The sequence below is a fragment of the Ostrinia nubilalis genome, chromosome 26 (genome assembly GCF_963855985.1).
Source record: "Ostrinia nubilalis chromosome 26, ilOstNubi1.1, whole genome shotgun sequence".
In the NCBI taxonomy this organism is placed as follows: domain Eukaryota; kingdom Metazoa; phylum Arthropoda; class Insecta; order Lepidoptera; family Crambidae; genus Ostrinia; species Ostrinia nubilalis.
In genome coordinates this window covers 4,920,579-4,940,182 of record NC_087113.1, presented here as the reverse complement: position 1 = coordinate 4,940,182, position 19,604 = coordinate 4,920,579, and the positions used below count along the sequence as shown (strand labels likewise).

At 35.8% G+C, this 19,604-nt stretch overlaps 1 protein-coding gene across 1 annotated transcript in view; it reads right to left on the bottom strand.

The window, feature by feature from the left end:
* LOC135084487 (uncharacterized) overlaps window positions 1-19,604 on the bottom strand; it is a 131,595-nt gene that overhangs the window by 17,224 nt on the left and 94,767 nt on the right. Inside the window, exons 2-3 of the mRNA XM_063979274.1 lie at window positions 18,178-19,479; window positions 17,568-17,677 (exon numbers count right to left, since the gene is read on the bottom strand). Coding sequence (XP_063835344.1) covers window positions 17,568-17,677; window positions 18,178-19,479 — 1,412 coding nt within the window. The remainder of the gene's footprint in view (window positions 1-17,567; window positions 17,678-18,177; window positions 19,480-19,604) is intronic.

Genomic DNA, 19,604 nt, shown 5'->3' with positions numbered 1-19,604 from the left:
TAGATCCTGGCTACACAGGAGTTGCAGCGGTGGGAACGCGCAACGAGGGCTATAAAATGCTACTACTACGAGGGCTACAAAAGCGTATATCCTTTGTCTGAGTAGTGTAGTGTCGAAGTAAAGTCATGTCGATATTCAGTAATGTCGGAGTAACGTAGTGTCGAAGTAACGTTTGTCGGAGTTTATTTAGGTAGCCTGGGAACGAGAGGTGGAAAAGTGGGAATAGTCCCGTAACTAGGGTTTCTGCTCGAGCTTTCTCGAACTCGAGAAAACTCGAGAAATTTAGCTTCATTCGAGACGAGAAAAAAATTACCGGAGCTCGAGAATTCTCGAGTTTCGACTTTGAAGCTTTAATATTCTTGAAAGCCTATTTTCTTAGACAAAAGTAAGTTTTTAATTATTTAATAGGTCAACGTTGCTTTTAGTCTTTCCTTTTTTAACTGATTTGATGTAAGAAGAAGTAATGATCTCAATCGAAACTTAGTAAAAATGTTCACCAACGACTATGCTATATTTATTATGTATGTTTAATCTGACTGATTTAAAGACTGAAAAATTTGTTAACTAGACAGTCCTAGCTAACAGACGTTAGGTTAGGTACTCGTGCCTCCTTGTAAAGTTTATTCAAATCGTTATCTGTGAGAAATTTAAAAAATTATAAAAAAATTTTTGTTCACAAAATAAAACTATTTATCGTAATTTTGCTATTTGGACTTGTGTTCTTTAGAAAACAAGTGATTTAATTGTAGCTCCAGATTTTTATTGTTATTTATCATTAAAGAACACGCGACTTTATGAATTTTGCTATGATTATTAGTAAAAATTAATTATGAAAGAAGATTTTATTTTTTGTTTATTTCCTTACCAAAATAAGTGGTACTAAATTCTCATATTGATTGTTGTGCATAAAAGTAGGTATATTAGTTAAAAAAAACCTGTGTTTTTATTAAATTTCAACCGATTTCAGCAGTTTTCATTAAAAGACTCGAGACCCGAGAAAACTCGAGACTTTGGCCTCGAGAATTCTCGAAACTCGAGAAAAAAAATTGGTCGAGAAATCAGAAACCCTACCCGTAACTGAACCTGCGGCTTGCAACTGCAGTGGAGGCGGCCATTACTCTTGCTCTCTTCTGATATCATCTTACAAGGCCTATTTGTAGCGTCTTTACGAGCTTCCGCAGTTTTAGAGGCGGGATACAACGTAATTTAGGAAGATTAATGTAACTAAACAGAGACATAAGTAAGATAATTTAAGGCTGAGCTGCACCACCTAACTTTGACCGTAACTATAACGATAACCGGTGTATTTTGTATGGAGTTTCACAGATTTTTGACGTTCGTCAATGTTAAAGTAGGTATAAGGTGGTGCAACCCAGCCTAAGAATTTACTTGTAACATACAATAATAGTTGACTTGAAATTGAGTCGCACCATTGTTTCTATGTCATTATGATTTCGAAGTTTGTTGGAGATCTTTTAGAAGAAGAAAGGACATCTTTTAGAAAGTCGTGTCAAAATATTGGATCCCTTACTTTTAATAGTAAAAACGTAGGTAGAAAGGCCTACTTTATTTTGACGTTGAAGAACATTCTGTGGCAAGTTAGTTATAGGTAGAAAGAAAGGGTCACTTTTCCAGGTTGTTATATAACCTTCTGTGGTTTACCTTTACTTATTTGACGCAAAAACGTTAGGGCTACACAAACACCTATGTATATTACTATTAATTATGGAAGCAATAAACGTATTGAGTATTAATATGTTTTTTTTTTTCAGAAATGTTTGCATTAGTGTCCGACCGAATGTTCGGTTTCGGTTTCGTTTTCGGTTGAGTTTCGGTAAAAACACGAGTTTCGGTTTAGTTTCGTTTTCGGCGGCAACCTTGCCGAAACTACGACCGAAACCGAATGTGCATTCGGGAGTTTCCGCGCTGTTATCGGTCATGTTCGGCGCGTTGAATGAGTGAATTAATCCGATCAGAGCCAATGTCGTGATTCGCTCGCTTGTTTGTTTGCTGTTAGTTTTGTTGTGGTGGCGAGTTTTCGAGTGATTTATTTTGAATTTGGTAAGTTTTATCTCGTTTTATGTCGTTATAACATAAGAGCGGGTAGTAAACATCAAAAAAAATATTCAATATGACTGATAAAAGTATAATCAAGTTTAATATAACCTATAATTTTTTTTTTTGGTTCGTAAATGCTATTCGTAAACAAACATTAGTTATGTAGTTAGTAATGACTATAATGCATTTCATGGTGATAATATTATGGATTCAGAGTTTCAAAGTTCATTTTAGTATTTATCACCAAGGTATCCAAGTGGCAAGTACAGTAGACGGGTTATGTAGATGTCCTGAATATTGCGCGTAATTAATAAAAATCTAGACTATAAATCCTTCTTTTTCTTTTTTAATACATAATTTCATACTTTTAGAGTACAAAGGCGCTTTATAAGTTCAATTTTAATGCAATTTAAAGAGAAAACAATAAAGACTGACTGATTATAATAACGTTTTCTTTATTTTTCCCTCAAAATATGAGCCTTGTAAGGAAGTTTCGGTTTCGGTTTCGGCCGAAATAGACACCGTTGCCGAAATTCGTTTTCGGTTTCGGTTTCGGTCGTAAAACTAGTTTCGGTCGGACACTAGTTTGCATGTTTAGATCCCATATTACTGATAGGTAGAAAGAAACATACGGACATTTCTTCCTATATTCTGTGGGAGCAACAATAGTTAGTGCCCACTCGACACACCGGTCTCATGTAAATACAATTCTGTGGCTATGTTTGATAGGTAGAAAGATCTTTCTTTTGACGTCAAAGAACCTTCTGTAACTTTACCTCTCTATATTCTGTGCAAGCAACAATAGTGCCCACTCGACACACCGGTCCCATTGTCACGGCCACGTGCATTGCAACTGGTTTGTTTACAACGTATTACGTTTTCAATTTAATTTAACTTGTCCTGTGATACTTTTCCTGGTTGTTTTTCTTTGTTACTAGTACTTGGAATTTCAATATTTATGAATAACAGCTGTATCATCATCATCAAGAATTAGGTCTCAACTGCAGTATTACAACACTCTCTAATCATTAGAGAGGATCGTAATACTGCAGTTGAATCCTCCATTTGCCTCTTATACATTAGAGTCTAATAGATAGTCAAATAGTCAAAAAAGTCAGAGGCAAAAGGAGGATTTGACCTACACTCTCCACTGGCCAGACGGGTTAGGAAGGCAATTGGAAAATGTGACTATATCCACCTCTCGTTCCCACCGCTGCAGCTCCTGTGTAGCCAGGATCTACAGCTTGACCGCCAATAAAACCCAACCAGTGAAGGTCAAGTTTGTCCCGGGGGAATGTTAAACTGTCATTGGACCCGCAACGAAATTAACCAGAAGAATTGGGGAGGCAAAATGGAGTAAGAGGTTACTGTCAATTATTCTATACATATATCTCATTCATAATTCGTAACACCGGTGTACCACCATTGTAATAGCCACGAACATCCATCCAACAATACAATTATACATAATGCATGTCGCCCATACATTCTCGACACAACATAGCAAGATCTACCTACATTGAAACAAGTTTGTTTGTGTTCATCAATATTAAATAATTGCTATTGATATCGCGTTTTGATTTAACAATGTATTTTATAATGTAACATACCTACGACGCTTCGCCCGAATAATATTCCAAATACATTTAAGGCTTGGTATTTCTGCTAAAGTAGGTATTTCGCGCTGTCAAAATCTGCGCGCGCAATACTTCGCCGAAGACAGCGCGCCAAAGAGCTCTCGCGGCTACACAGTATAGAAAAACGGAGTTTAGAAATACGCAGTTGGTTAGGTTAGGTTGACTTCCTTCCGTTCAAGCGTCACACTCATAGCACTTTCTAATACAAATCATATCCAAGTGATAGAAATTAAAACAACTTTCAAAATTTTTGGAAATATATTTTAGAATCGAATAAATATAGAATATAACTGCCAAAGTAAACACGGTTCAAAGAGGCGTGGCGTCACCCGACCTTCCGGAAGTTCCGCGCCGGCTAAAAGAATTTCAAGATTACGTCACCCGACCTATCGGTAGATCCTCGGGAGCTTGAGCGATTGGAAAAACATTTTATGATCAGTTACTCGTAGTAGCGATTATTTAGAGCTTGGATAATAAATTATTTATAGTTGTTGCAATTCACAAAGCTTTGCATGTGGTTAATTACATTAATCAGTACACGCATCAATTTTGTTCAGTCTTTTTGTTTATTAATAAATAAAAATATCATACTAGAATTGCATACATATTTGTTTGTATTGGTCTGGGTGTTTTCTTTCCATAATTTATGTAGGGGAGAGTTCGGTGTATTGTACCGCCGGGTAAATTGTACCACCCTCATATTTCGTAAAGTATTTATTGAATGTCTGTAATTGCAACACTCAGCGATACACAACTAAATTCAATTAATATCGGCCATGTGGTTTTTGCTGTGACAACGAACACGTGTGTTTTATTTTGAAAAGTATTTTTTCATTGTTTTCAAGTAACTTTTGACAATGCATGTTCTTCTATCTTGCAGTTTAGACCTTTAGCTACAGACCTTAGACAGTATTTTTGAAACATTCTTACGCATGGTGGAGGAAGGGACGCTCTAGAGCAGTGGTTCTTAACCGGTGGTCCGCGGACCACTGGTGGTCCCTGGAGGCATTCCAAGTGGTCCACGATGTGCACTTGCACACCTTGGTCAAAACCACTTTTAACTGATTTTTGCAGTCAAACTGGTTTTGACCGATTATGAGGTGGTCCCTGACAAGACAGAAATTTGGTAAAATGGTCCCTCATGACTTAAAGGTTAAGAACCACTGCTCTAGAAACTCAAAACTACAAGGATACACATGAACTCCAGTTTTAAATCCGTTGATATCTGCTGCATCTGCCATGTTTTTGGCTATAAGATTCTTCTATCTTACGGCTTAGACCTTTAGCTACAGACCTTAGACAGTATTTTTGTGAAAATTCTTACGCATGGTGGAGGAAGGGATGCTCTAGACACTCAAGTCTACAAGGAGTCACATCAACTCCAGTTTTAAATCCGTTGACATCTGCTGCATCGGCCATCTTTTTGGCTAGAAGATTCTTCTATTTTACAGCTTAGACCTTTAGCTACAGACCTTAGACAATATTTTTTATTATTTATTTGTGTCAGTGTGCTCTTCTAAAGAGTGTAAGACGATTGTATGTAGGTACTATTAAAATGTAATTTTAACTCATTGGTTTTGTCTCATATTTGAGGAATGTACAATGGTAAATGGTCAATCCAAGTTATTCAAATTTATGTATGCGAGTCATTTCTACTAGTATCTTAATATGTAAGTCTAGATATTAGCACGTCACTACCTTGTTTAATATACCACGCAATCTTGTATACCCATTCTTATAAGATACACCATACAAGAATGCATGGTAAATTCAGTGAACTGCTCCTGAATCGAATGTACCTACTACTACTATTTCTATTTATTTATATTAACCGGCAGACAGTGGTGACTGAGTTTGTTGCGGCGCTTCTTCTCAGCACTTGCCAAATGTTGGTCTCGAAGCGCTGGTAGGGTAAAAAGATTATGAGACATGTAGAGGCTCCTTAAGAGCAAAATGACGATTTGTAAGAACTATTTATTAGTCCAAACAAATAAAGAAATTTTGACTTTGACTTTTTGACTTACTATGTATCATGAGTAGAGTCTTCGTTTAAAAGGATGCGAACGATTTAAAGAAGAAAGGTCATCTGTGACCCAGACCCGACAGAAACGAGACATACCTCAGTTTTTTTGTCATGTCTTAATTAGTTAAATTATATATTTTTTATATTCGAAATCTATGTATAACACCAAAATATTAACCTTTGTTTTTGTTCAGGCCTTATACAAAAACTAATACAAAATGCCTATTTATCACCAAAATTGGTAAATATATGTACCTAAATGTCTATTACAGCTGCTATGGAATGTATCTAGGTGACCTGGAGATACAGCCGGAAGTGATCTCACTCGATTATTTCTAAACTATACAAGATGTCGAAGAACTAGTTACTGATTCCGAAAGTGCTTCATGAGCTCTTTCAAATGGTACCAAATAATAGGTTACAGATTATGGAAGCTGGTAACACAGAATTTTTGGATTTTGTAACTTCTCGTTTCCACCCTGTATAATCAGGCTGTATCTCCAGGTCAGCAAGATACATTCCATAGCAGCTGTAATAGACATTTAGATACATACATTTACCAATTTTGGTGATAAATAGGCATTTTGTATTAGTTTTTGTATAACGCCTGAACAAAAACAAAGGGTAATATTTTGGTGTTATACATAGATTTCGAATATAAAAAATATATAATTTAACTAATTAAGACATGACAAAAAAACTGAGGTATGTCTCGTTTCTGTCGGGTCTGGGTTTTTTTTGTATGGGGCGTGACCGTTCTTCTTTCAATAGGTAGACAAAATTGATAATTTTTAATTATCAAAAATTTAAGCTTTCTCCAGTAACACTGATATTATTATACTGTGACTCATCAAAGTCATCATTGTCAAAAATATTGACAAATCGCGAACTGTCACGGCCAAAAGACTGACACGCGTCCGTCCTCCGTAAGCGCCACCGCGCGACTGATTGAGATTGTCCAAGCCGTCATGGACGATTTTTTCCACATTTTTTAACATAGTAACTAAATAAGACGCAATATAAAAATTTCATCCGTTAAAAGCCCTCAAGTTACTTCTGAACTTTAGTTTAGTAAAAGATTTAGAATCTCAAATCGCTTATTTTAAAAATAAAACCATAAATAGAAAACGAATAGAGGTAACTTTGGGAATTTATTCTATCGAGTCAACTTCATCAAATCGTGTTTCCATCCGTTAATAGCCCTAGAAAATATCCTCAACTATTCCCAATAAAAATCTTAGCCTTTAATTTTACTGTTTAGTACCTCAAAAATGAAAAATGAAAACCTCATTTTCGCCATTTTCTCTGCTACCCGGCCTTAAGTACAGTTTAAAACTGTACATACGGAAATTCTAAATCAGTGAGCACTTAAATTCTGTCAGATTTTTATCATAATCATCAGGTAATTTTGTAATTAGTCTCCATGACAAGAGCACGATTCTCTTTAAACCTTCAACCAAACCAACGCGTGTAGATCGCCATCGCCGTGATTGCGCAGATTAATTTACCAGTGGCAAATGGAGGATTTATTTATTTATTTATTTATTGGATTTAGCCTACACTTCCCACGTTGGCCAGACGGATTGGGGAAGCCCGATATTCACATTCAAGTATTTCTCCATTAAGTAGTCACCTTTTACGACATTCATGGAAAGAGTGGTGGTTGTCTTATTATATTCTGCAGGAATCACACAGCTACTAAGTACAAACTTGGCCTTCACTGGTTTGGTAGAGTTTTTATTGGCGGTCAAGCTGTAGATCCTGGCTACACAGGAGTTGCAGCGGTGGGAACGAGAGGTGGGAATATTCCCACTAGTTAGCAACTCTACGATAATTTCTCATTTTCTCCAGGATAACACCAGCAATTAATATTAATCCACTGATCGCAACATTCCAGTGTCAACACAAATTATTGACTAGAAGATTAACTTGTCTGTACTTAATACCACAAAATATAACAGAAGACAAACTCCATACCACAGTAGATAAATCAAACAGTACGGAAGCTTCCTACAAACGCTCGAAATTAGACTCACGCACACAGACGCACGCTTTACACGAGCTCTAAGCGAACCTCGCAGTCCATCCGTCGCGAGTGTCGCGCACAATTTTATTGCATGCACGTTCCGCTGTATTTTTAAAAAAACATGCCACGAGTGTATTGCGTAGTATACGGCTGCTTGAACTCGGCATCTTCAAAACCAGAACTTTCATTTTTTAAACTTCGTAATAATTCTGAATTGTAAAAATGATTAAAATATTACTTTTTAAATAAAGTGCTTACATCTGATTTTGTAATAGTTCTTTTTAAATTACGTAATTACGCTTTTTAACAATTTATGTGTTCTATTTGATAAAGTAATTTGCTCCGCGCGCTTTTGTACTAAGTGATGAACTGTATTTAAAATGAGGCAATAGCTATGTGAAAGTAAGTATCCGGTATTTTATTTATGAGAATAAATTATCTTCTACCGGCCTCTAACAGTACTTAATCAATTTATTCGATTATGTATTCGATCATTATAGACCTAATTAACGTTTTATTTTTTTGTTAACTACTTAGTCAATTAATTTATTCCATTAGGTATTTGATAATTAAAAAAACCTAAATAAACGTTTTAATAAATAAGTACGTCAGAACCTTATTAATTTTATAAAGATTAAGAGTGCCAACCCTAACACTCAGTTGAAGTGTAGGTATTTAACTCGCCGAAAGGGCTAAGTTTCCGTACTGCTTTAGCTCATATATCTACTGTGTCCATACTAAACGCGCTCAAGACACGCACACATGGACACCGCTCTAGCAAGACTGTCTTGGACGAATGCGAGCGCGACGTGGCGCGAGCGCGACAGACGTTCGCCACACGTTCGCTGTGGTTCGCTTGAGTCACGCGCCGGTCAACCGCCTGTGATATTATTTTGTTTTGCGAAATTGACGAAAATGAGTGAACAGAAAAAGTCGTATTATAATTGTTCGGTATTTGGTTGCTTAAACTCATCATTAAATACCGAATTTTCATTTTTTAAATTACCAGTTGATTCGGGGAGGTAAGTAAGTTATTTATTTGAATTTCAATTGAAATTGAAAGCCAACTCAATTATTAGGAATATCGAATTGTTTTAGAGAGGTTTTATGAATTATTGGAAACTAGCTTTTGCCCGCGGCTTCACCCGCGTGAAATTCAGTTTGTCACAGATCGTCATAAATTATAGCCTATATGTTATTCTGGGTTATAAACAATAATACTGTAAAATTACATCAAAATCCGTTCAGTAGTTTTTGCGTGAAAGAGCAACAAACAGTTGGATAATAGTGTCAACCACTCAACTAAATACTACTTCCTTCTCGTGTATTTGTTTGCAAACTATTACTATAATAACGTTCTTAATATAAATAAGTATACGTGGATATCTGTTATTGTCTTTCTTGCATAGTATTAAGAGTAATATTTTTCTATCATAACGAAATAAACGCAACACATGACAAGACAACCCTAGCGCGACGGCCGAGCGTGCGAGCGAGAGAGGTATTGCAAAGCGAGGTACATACATGAGTTTACCTTCTGTTATATTTTGTGTTAATACTGTATTTATGTTAATTGTGTAACATAGTGTAGGTTTAAGCAGTAGGTTTGGTTTACATGGGAAGCACTAAGCACAACAGGGATTTAGGACTTTAGCTGGTTATTATATGTTAATTTTAAAGTAATAAATAAAAATAATTTATCATCAACAGATGGAGTCAGACCGTTGTCCAGCAAGTAAAAGAGGTGAAATACATGAAATAGTATTTTATTATGAGAAAAAAAAGTTAAAAAGAACTGTGGTTTTCAGAATAAAGAAAAATAAACTAAAAATAACCGAGGTTTTCTTATAGCAGTCAACTACGATAGGCTGAAATAGGTTAATTTCTGCAGAGTAACTAGTTTATTTTTTTAAATAGTAATTATCAGATTTCAAAAGAGTATATCCAAAACAGTCTTTCTAAGAAAAAGTTACACGCTTGTTGAACGCTGTTTATAGTGACATTTCCATACTAAATGTTTATTTTTTATTAGTAAGGAGGTAAATTAGTAACTACTAACCTACTGTTTTGTCACTGAACTGTGACATATAACTGTACACACCCACGCATTTTATTATGGATATCCATTTTTATACAAAGCATGTTTCCGATAGCCGATAGTGTCGATGCATCTAAACCCACGTAAAATCAATATCAATGTTGACCTGATTCTTATTCACTAGAAACCACGATAGTCATCTAAACAAGAATTTGAACGGAATTTTAATCAATGTTTTGACTTTGATTTTTTTAAATGTTATAAAATCAATGTAACATTTTTAAGCGTTTAAAAGTATGTATCATATTTCTGAAATAAAAACTGAATTATTTTTCTTTTTCAAGTTTTGATATAATGAAGTAACAACTAATCCACATACGGACGATGGTATCACCTTATGAAGATGTATTATGGACCAATTTGCGTAAAAAATGCATCTAAAGTTTATATCCTGCTGACCTCACGATTAAGTCACGATATTAGACGTTTATTGTGCACAAAAGTCTAACACCGAGGACGTGACCTAAGTTTTTACAACCCAAACGACTGAAATTATTATTATCTTATTCTGTGTATTATTATTCGCGTAGGTTCGATGACTTCCAGCCTCCCGAACAAGCCGGATTCCGAAAAGGTTATAGTACCATAGACCACATCCATACGCTGCGGCAGGTTATACAGAAGACTGAGGAGTATAACTTGCCACTATGCTTGGCGTTCGTGGACTATGAGAAGGCCTTCGATTCGATTGAGACTTGGGCAGTGTTACAATCTCTCCAGCGGTGCCGTATTGACTATCGGTATATCGAGGTGCTGAAGTGCTTGTACAAAAACGCCAATTCTGTGCATAACATTGATAAATTCTTAGGAATTCCACTGCTCTCTTTCGTCCCTACTTCTAAAAGGTGCAAAGATGCCAAATCAATGCTATCAAACTCCTATCTTTTACTTATTTAAATATATAAAACTATAAAGGCAATAATGCACGTAGTTGGTGCGGTGCATCCCTAACACCTAGAACAAGATAGCCCACGTGCCAGCCCTTATTTAAATAACTTGCTTCACGCCCGCGCATTCGAAATTCGGATATTTAAAATAAGAACTGACAGCGATTTAAAGAAATAAGTTTTTTTTAGTCATTTTTAGCTTTGTTAGTCTCTTGCCAGTGTCAAGTAAAAAACATAGTTTTAAAGCAACGTGGATGGAATTAACACTGGCTATTAATAAATGTGCAAACTGCATGAAGGCATTAAAAGTAGTGAATACTTATTTAAAAAACATTCATGTCCACTGGGGAGGTAAATTCGCGCTAAAAGTGTCGTGCCAATTTTATTTTGTTTCTTCTTATTTCAGATTATTTTTATTAAAATTATTATTGGCGAGCATTTAAAAAAAATTGCAATAGGGTTTACTTTGAAATCGCTTCATCCCATGCCCAGAACCATAGCAGTAGAAAGTTGCATATTTATTGTAGTGTATCAGTAGATTTGGGGGCGATAATCAAAAAATAGGCTTAACGGTAAATCATTTGACACCCGTGCCAACATGGCGCCGACACTTTGGGACAAATTAAATTCAAGATTAAAAGCGTTGATGTTATCGGAAACATTTTCTGTTTTCTAATAGATATCTTCTCGTTAGACATTTAAATGTAAAAAATGTTGTTGTATGAATGTAAATTGTGCAGCATATAGAGAACAGGTTACATAATTGCATTATGGGTTAAAAAAGACATATTTAAATTTTTGTAGCAACACAAGATAATGACGTCAAATACATAAAAAAAAAATGCAGGACTGTGTCGTGTCTCTGTCAAGGGGACATTTTTTTTTTAAATCCTGACACATTTACCTTTTATAATCCTGCCTGATGTCTCCCATAAACCAAGGGGGAATGAGAACTGTTGGTAATGCTGAATTAGATTATTTTATTCTGTTGTACCTATTTCATTTTATTAAATCTCATTTACAAATTGATGAAAAACATTTAAAAGTAAACAAAAAATACCATCGTAATTCTTAGAACGAATTCTTTTTTTAACTTTGATTATTAAACATTATAATATTCTGTAAAAATAGCTAGTGCTTCAAAATACTAAACCGAACAAAATCAGGAGCGAAAGCTAGTTCAAAACTTCAAGCACTTATTTTTACTCCGATTGCCCACGCAGCGCGGCGGTAAAGTAAAAATAAACCATCGGAAATATCGGAATATAATATGCGCACGAGTTGTATCGTTTGACATAACTTTAAATGATGGCGCTAAGGTCAAATAGCGTGTCGTCTTTTAGACCAAGAAAACAAGTTTATTTATTCAAATCAGTAGGTTAATAAAAGAGTTTTCCGGCGACTTGGCCCACTTTTAGCTTGATCAAAGGGCCAAGTCGCCGATTGAATTTTTAAATATTTTTTCTTTCGGCAACTGGGTCCACCGTCAATGTGCATGTGCATTGTGCAATCTTTGTTTTGGCAGCTGTCATCCGCTTCAATTGATGTCTTTGGGAAATCGGAAATAAACTTCGAACTCCTCCTATGTTCTTTTGATTAAGTTCGTTGCAGATCCAATGTCAGTTAAACTTTCCCCCGGGATAAACTTGACCTTCACTGGTTAGGTTTTTATTGGCAGTCAAGGTGTAGATCCTGGCTACACAGGAGTTGCAGCGGTGGGAACGAGAGGTGGGAATAGTCCCGCCAATGTGCATAATGTGCCTAACACCTCCTCTCCTCTCCGATTTGGTGGAAACCGGGCCTCATGGTACAGTCGACAGCACGTCAACGTAAACACTGTGGTATCTTACGTAGTTGCGATAAGGGCAACTTTGCAACGAAAATGTATAGCCTGATGTGCTGTCGTCTGTACATTGACTTTTCTGCTATCAGTACATAAAGAAGGCAGACCCAGTTGTGTAAGGTCAGCAAAACAGATATAAATCAATCCAGTCGAGCAGGATACTTGCGCATCGCTCCCGTAGTGTGCCGGTTTGGGTACGGTGACCATGAAGAATGAGTATTGTGGGACTTTTTTCTACTTTTTTCCATTGCAAAAATATTAATGCTAGACATAATATTCCAAACAAGTTCTTTTCTGCTCAACCCAAAGGTAAAATGGTCGAGAATGCTTTAGTGCATTAAGTTCGCCTTATGTAAAATTTATTTGGCATTAAATTTAGTCATAATGGTTTGCCCAACTTTATGTGTATATTTAACTGTGGAAACTTAATTGGTTTATGTGTTTTCTCACTGCACCTAAGTTAAATTATATTGTAACTGTATGTTTCCCAAAAATAAATAAATAAAATAAATAAATAAATTAAAGTTTTAAATAAATAAATAATATTGAGATGTGAACGTATGCAACCAAAAAGATTTTACTTTATCGACTCAAAAAAACGGCGTTATACTTATTTAATTCATTAAGAAAACAATGAAATTATTGTTTATCGTTGAATTATTTATTGATACTTGTGACTATTTATTTGATTTATAACATTATGACAGCGCTTCTGATTATAATGTAGTGTAACACAAAAATCAAACAAATAGACAGTTCGTAGGTATGTCCTATTAAATTTAATTTAACGAGTAATTAAATAGAATAACAATGCAACAAAAACAAATAAATAAAAAGACGGCGTGTCTGAAAATAAATTGATAACAAATAAAAATGACATTTATTAACATTTGACACGATCAAAGCGCCTACCAGAGAATATAATTTAATATAATTGTGTTATTAAAACAAGTAACTTGCAAATAAATAAAGCCGATTGACATTGACATAGCAATGTGTAAAACACTATTTTTTCATTAGAAAGTGTAATGATTAATATTGAAACTGATTTGTTTCATTCGTAATTTAATAATAGTTACATAGATACCTTAATGAATAACGATATAGTTTGTTTACTTCATTTGCACTTGACGTAACTACTCAAGTAGGTAAATATTTTTTAAACCAGCTTTTTAACTTAAGTTTTTTATCGATCGTATTTTTAATTAAATATTTTCCTGTTTTATAGCTCTAAATTATTCTATACTAGCTTTTGTCCGCGGCTTCACCCGCGTTAAATAGTTTGTCACAGATCGTCATAAATTATAGCCTATATTATGTTATTCTGGGTTATAAACTGCAAAGTTTCATCAAAATCCGTTCAGTAGCGTGAAAGAGTAACAAACATCCAGACATCCATACAAACTTTCGCATTTATAATATTAGTAGGATAGGATCTATTCTAAGTTACTTATTGGTCACCCTACTCCACCCCATATAGGGCCATCCCGTTACAAGTCTGTCCCACAACCCGGTTTTCTACCTTACAGACAAATATCAATCTAAATTCAATCCGTTAAAGTTGTTATTCGTTCATCACGTTATACCTACCCTGTGACCCAACCAGTGATTAGAGACCCTTGTTTTTAGAACTTATATCAAAGATTTTTTAATTTTAGACAGGTCTCGGTAAAATGGTTCTGTATGTGACTAAGATGTTATTAATAAATAGGAAAAGATCCAAAATAAGTATGGGTTTACAGCTTGCTATGTTCAATATAAAGTTGGTAAATGATCCTCTTATGAATCATTGACCAAATAAGATAATTATCTCTGTGCACTTATCGAGAACTAAACTAATACACGTACGAATCCGTGGGAATAGGTAGTGAAAATAAAAAAATCATTTTAAAAATCTGAAGAAAAAACCTACTTATCAGAGTAAAATTAGTTAAAAAAAACCTCTTTCATTTAATTAACTAGAAGTCCGCCTTTAACTTTGTTAGGTAGCAGACAGTGAAATGTGTATAGCAAAATCAATTCTATGCTATTAACCATAAAATTGAAAATGAGTGAATGGTCAAGAGATCCGGGATCGGGAAATCTCGTTATACCTTATTAAGTGAAAAGCGTAATAGCGATGAATGTATGGTGATTGGATTATAGTGAGAAGAAATCATATCTAAATATTTATCTTTGTATCCTAGTTTAAAACCACTTCATTTTAGCCCTGAAAAGATCTTAAGTTTTTTTAAAGTACATTTTGAAATTGAGTTTTTTTCTCTTATGACTTTGTAATCATTTAGCCAGTGTCAAGTTACTTGCATCAAATTCAAATACATATTATTACGGATTAATAAATGCTCAATAAATAAGAGTTCTTGCTTTCTTCGAAATCACAAACCTTAATAAATTAATTATCGCACGTAAATAATTTACCAAATGTTTCTACATGTGACCCGAACCCGAACTAACTCTGTGGAACGGAAGCTGCTGTCACTTTGACAGCGCCTTTTTGTGTTTCGCGCCATTATGAGACTGTCATGTCTAGCCGCGCTTGGAGTGAAAATAGTGAAATTCGGTAGCAAACAGAAAGGAGACCAATTATTTTAATTTATTCATGCGATTTCACTACGTACATATTTTTTTGCTCATTAGGACCAAATTTAATGTTGCGGAGACGAAATAAAGTCATTGTAGTTGACATTTGCCCACTTAAACTTAATTGCTTGTGTAAAGTGTGTAGTTGAATCAGTTTCTAAGTACATTGACTGTTCATTCAGCTTTTTAATTTAATTTAATTTTTCTTTATTCAGAAAACCACAGCTCTTTATTTTTTTACTTTCGTTGCAAAAAGCCTCCTGTCACATAAAAAAAAAGAAATACAAAAGTTTTAAACTGCGTTATTGGATTTTTGATACTACAGCTGTATTAACCAATTTAATTTGTTGCACAATTAGAATTTTATTGGCTTTGAAATTAATAAATTTTAGTAGTTTTTGTTAGACAAAATCTATGGTAGAGTCGGGTTTTGACAGCCCACAAAAAGTATGTCAACTGACTAGTACTACCAATTAGCTTAATAAAGAAAGGCCTTTATTCTAACCAATCGGCCTCTTACAATCGGTGTCAAATCCACCCAATGGGTGACATAACGAGCGTTGCATGTCAAACACAGCTGCATTGGGCGCGATAGGTCGCACGCGAGCTCTGTGACTCGGTGCACTGCAACCTTTTTCATTTTACGCCATTGCCGGCATTTGGAGCAGTAGAGTAAAAAAGATTAACGAGTTAACTTTTTTAAAGTGTCTAATTTATGAATTTGTTTATTGAATTAGAAAAGGGAGATAAAAAGACCAACGGAGTTATGAACATCTAAAGATTTCCACCTCTCATTCCCATTGTTGGAATACAGAGTGTATTGCCAAGATATACAGCTTGACCAAACTCAAACATGCGTAGGACAAGTTTGTCCTAGGCCAGGGGAAAATAATAAACTGGCGTTTTTTTTCTAGTTACAATTTTACATTAGATACATTAGGTAAGTACTAATTTAGTAGTTATAAAGCAGAGAAATTACCTTAACTTAAACTTATCAAATCTTCCCTTCTTGTAAAGGTTTTAAGGCAACTAACTTAAGAACGTAAGCTTACAAGTTCCAATTACCTATGTTTCAAAACTCGGTTATTAAGCTGCCAGTTAACTTTCCTTTACCCTTCACAAATAAAAGCAAAAGCAAACATTATTGTAAGAACACGCTGCTAATATAGGTCAGCCATTTTCAATTCATAGGTCACGAGCTGGTAGGGCGTATTGTTTTGGAATATTTACATAGCCTTGAGGCTTGGGATAATTTAATTATAAGCTGCTTGAAACATTATACTATTACTGTACAGCATTTCAATTTATTTTCTGGTTAACTTCTGCCCGCGACTTCGTCCGTGTGCATTCGTTATTAATTTATATAATTTAGGTGATTATTTAATCTTTAATGTCTTTAAAGATAACTGCTATTAGCTATTTTGACGTAAACCATAGGTAACAAAAAAAATTTCATCGAAATCCGTCTAGTAAACGTTGTGTGAACTTGTTTTAAAACATCCATCCATTATTTATTTTATCTTTAAGATAATTATCATGTTATTTTGTAAATAATTGTTCTTACAATCATATTCGTTACCGTTGATTTTTACTAATATTTCTAAATGTTTTCTTTGCAATCTGATAAACTGTGTCACCTAATTTTAGTTGACAAGCATCTAAATACTACATCAAAACTAGATTCAACTAAATCGAGCCCAAAATTGAAACATTAAACCTTCAAACGCGAAACCATTACGCGTAATCTTATTAGATCACGTTACACGCACTCTTGCGCAACGAAGGGTTAAAAAAACAAAATGGCCGAAAATAACAAGATGGCCGGAGACAGTTGAGAATGCGAGTGATGTTTCAAAGGAAATAGAAACAAAATAAATGGGAGAAGATTCCGTTACGGATTCATTAACTCCTGAAATAGTAGTTCATAGGAAAATATTGGTAGAGTCGCGCGCAAAAAACATACATTTATATTAATAGTGTTATTATTTAAATAAGTTTCAATAGGTATAGTGATAATTATTTGGTTCTGATAATACTTCTACTTGATCCTTAAGAAATAAATATAGCATCTAGGTGGTTAAACGAAAAAGAAAATGTACAGTAGAACAAATTGAAAACGTTAGATTAAGAGCTGACAGCAATATTTTTATAAATACCTAAGTCACTTCGCAAATTGAAATAATCAAATAATGTTCGGATTGAAGTAGACTGTTAGGAAAAGTGTCTCAACAATGATCATTACGTGAGACGTCTATGGCAGTTATTAAAGTCGGAAACAAGCAAGTATTAGATGATGGTAAAGAACCTACCTACTCAATGTATGACACAAGAACGTAAATACATACTTACGCTCAAATTAATTGAATTCTATTTTGTACTTTGACTTTGACTTATTTATTTTTATTGTGGACTCACCTCGACCACTTGCCTCAGGTCCTCGACGTAGACGTTCTCCGTCTGCACGATCTCAGCACACACGCGCTCCAGCTGCGTCAGGCCTGGCAGCTCCTCTGTACCCATTTGTTCTGGAAGAAAATAACCGGGAAATCTTCAAATTCCACTGTCCACCGTGTCTCTCTAAACACTCGACATTGTGCTTGACAAGTGTGCTTAAAATACGCACCATTGAAGCCATTAGACAGAATAATAATAATAATAACAAGTTAGAGGTGTACGCTGGAAGGAAAACTTTTATAGGAATCAAAAGAGAAGAACATTCACACCATTACTATGAGTCACAGACACAGTGCCCGTGGACGCACTGGGCGTCCCAAAAACCTATTCATAGAGAATGAGTGGCGGAGTGACACACACGAACGCTGTGCGTTCGATTTCGCATAGCGTTGCTGCTTCACTTAAGCAAGCATCGTTTGTAAATACGGGTGTAAGTAATTTGGAATAGGAAAATGTACATAAAAACGTACGAGTACATTTATAAGTAACCTCTATCTACACTTTCCTCAAATGACATCAGCTCTACTCGTACATTCAACAATTAGAAATACCTTTAAAATTAAATACTTACGCGACACGCCCTCCGAGTTCCTCTCCTCCGAAACACTGGTGTTCATGCCAGCATTGTTCACAAAGTTATTACTGCCGTTGGCCGAAGTCATGTCAGCGTCACTATGGTCATCCAGGCTCTCGATGGACGCCAAATACGCCGAGTTCACTCCTCCTTTGTTTTGAACTCCGCTGCTCGAAGTCGAGCTAGACGAAGCAATGGAACTCATCGACAGCGGTCGAGAAACTTCCACCGGAGGATTCAACCGCGCTATCTCAGGTATCGCACAGCTCTTCAAGTTGCCAGTCGACCCTATCGCCTCTGGGTAAGGTCCAGTTTTCGCCAGCTGCTTCACCGGACTCTCGTTCTTAAAGTCCTTCCTGTGCAAACTATTCGTTCCCCCGTTCACCTTCGCGACTTTGGCAGGAGTTCCTTCGAGGGGGATTTTTGGTTCAGGTTTCAAAGGAGAACTTTCTTTGGACGACAATTTTATATCGAACTCTCTATCGTTGGAAGTTATAGAGAGCTCGATGGATTGGTCAATGTAAGGCAGGGATAGAGACTCAAACGCCGTCTTGTTTACATTCGGCACGTCGTATATCGCAGGCCTGTTGTTCGTTGGGACATCGTAAGTTGTTTGAACTTCGTCTATCTTGAATTCCGGTTTTACTAACGCTTTTGACGGCGACTCGTCTTCGAGTCTGTGTTTGCCGAACTTTTTAATGCTACAAGGTTGGTCGTATATCTCCACTGAAGGTAATATTTCGACACCCGATTGAGATATCTTGGACGTCGCTCCGACTAGGGGAATGTTAGATCGGTGCCTCGCAGACGACCTTCCGACAGAGATGGTTTTCTTTTGGAGCTTCACTGTTGTAGTTTCTGATGCACTCGATATCATCCTCTTAACATTCGGCGATAGATTGTCGAACGCGGACGTCTCTTTCGTTTCCTTAAACGTCCTTTGTAACCTAGTTTCCCTAACGAGAACCGAATCACTGGACGTGAGTTCACACTTATCTTCTTCACTAGCACCATTTCTATCACTTTTAGTTCGTAACGAGTAGTATAAAGAACTTTTATTGATCGTTGCGATGGGTAGTTTCACGCTGCCGGCAATTTTCGAGGGGTCTTTCGGTGGGGATTTGGATATTTCTGGGACAGGCTCGTCTTTTGTTTCTTCAGTCATTGTGTCTTCTACCGGTGGGTCGTTTCTGGCGTCTTTTGCCGTTTCAAGGGTCACATCTGGCCGCAGACTCTTGGCTGGCTCCAGGAGTGAGTCATATATGCCGATGAGCGTGGGCGTCAAATCGGTTGTGCTACCTGGAACAAAGTAAAAATTCTGTTAGAGCTAACAAACAACATTTTTACTTGTTTACGCATATAATAATGTCATTATTTTTAGGCAATCTGCTCTTTAAGTTCTAGGTGACAGATGCGGATATTGC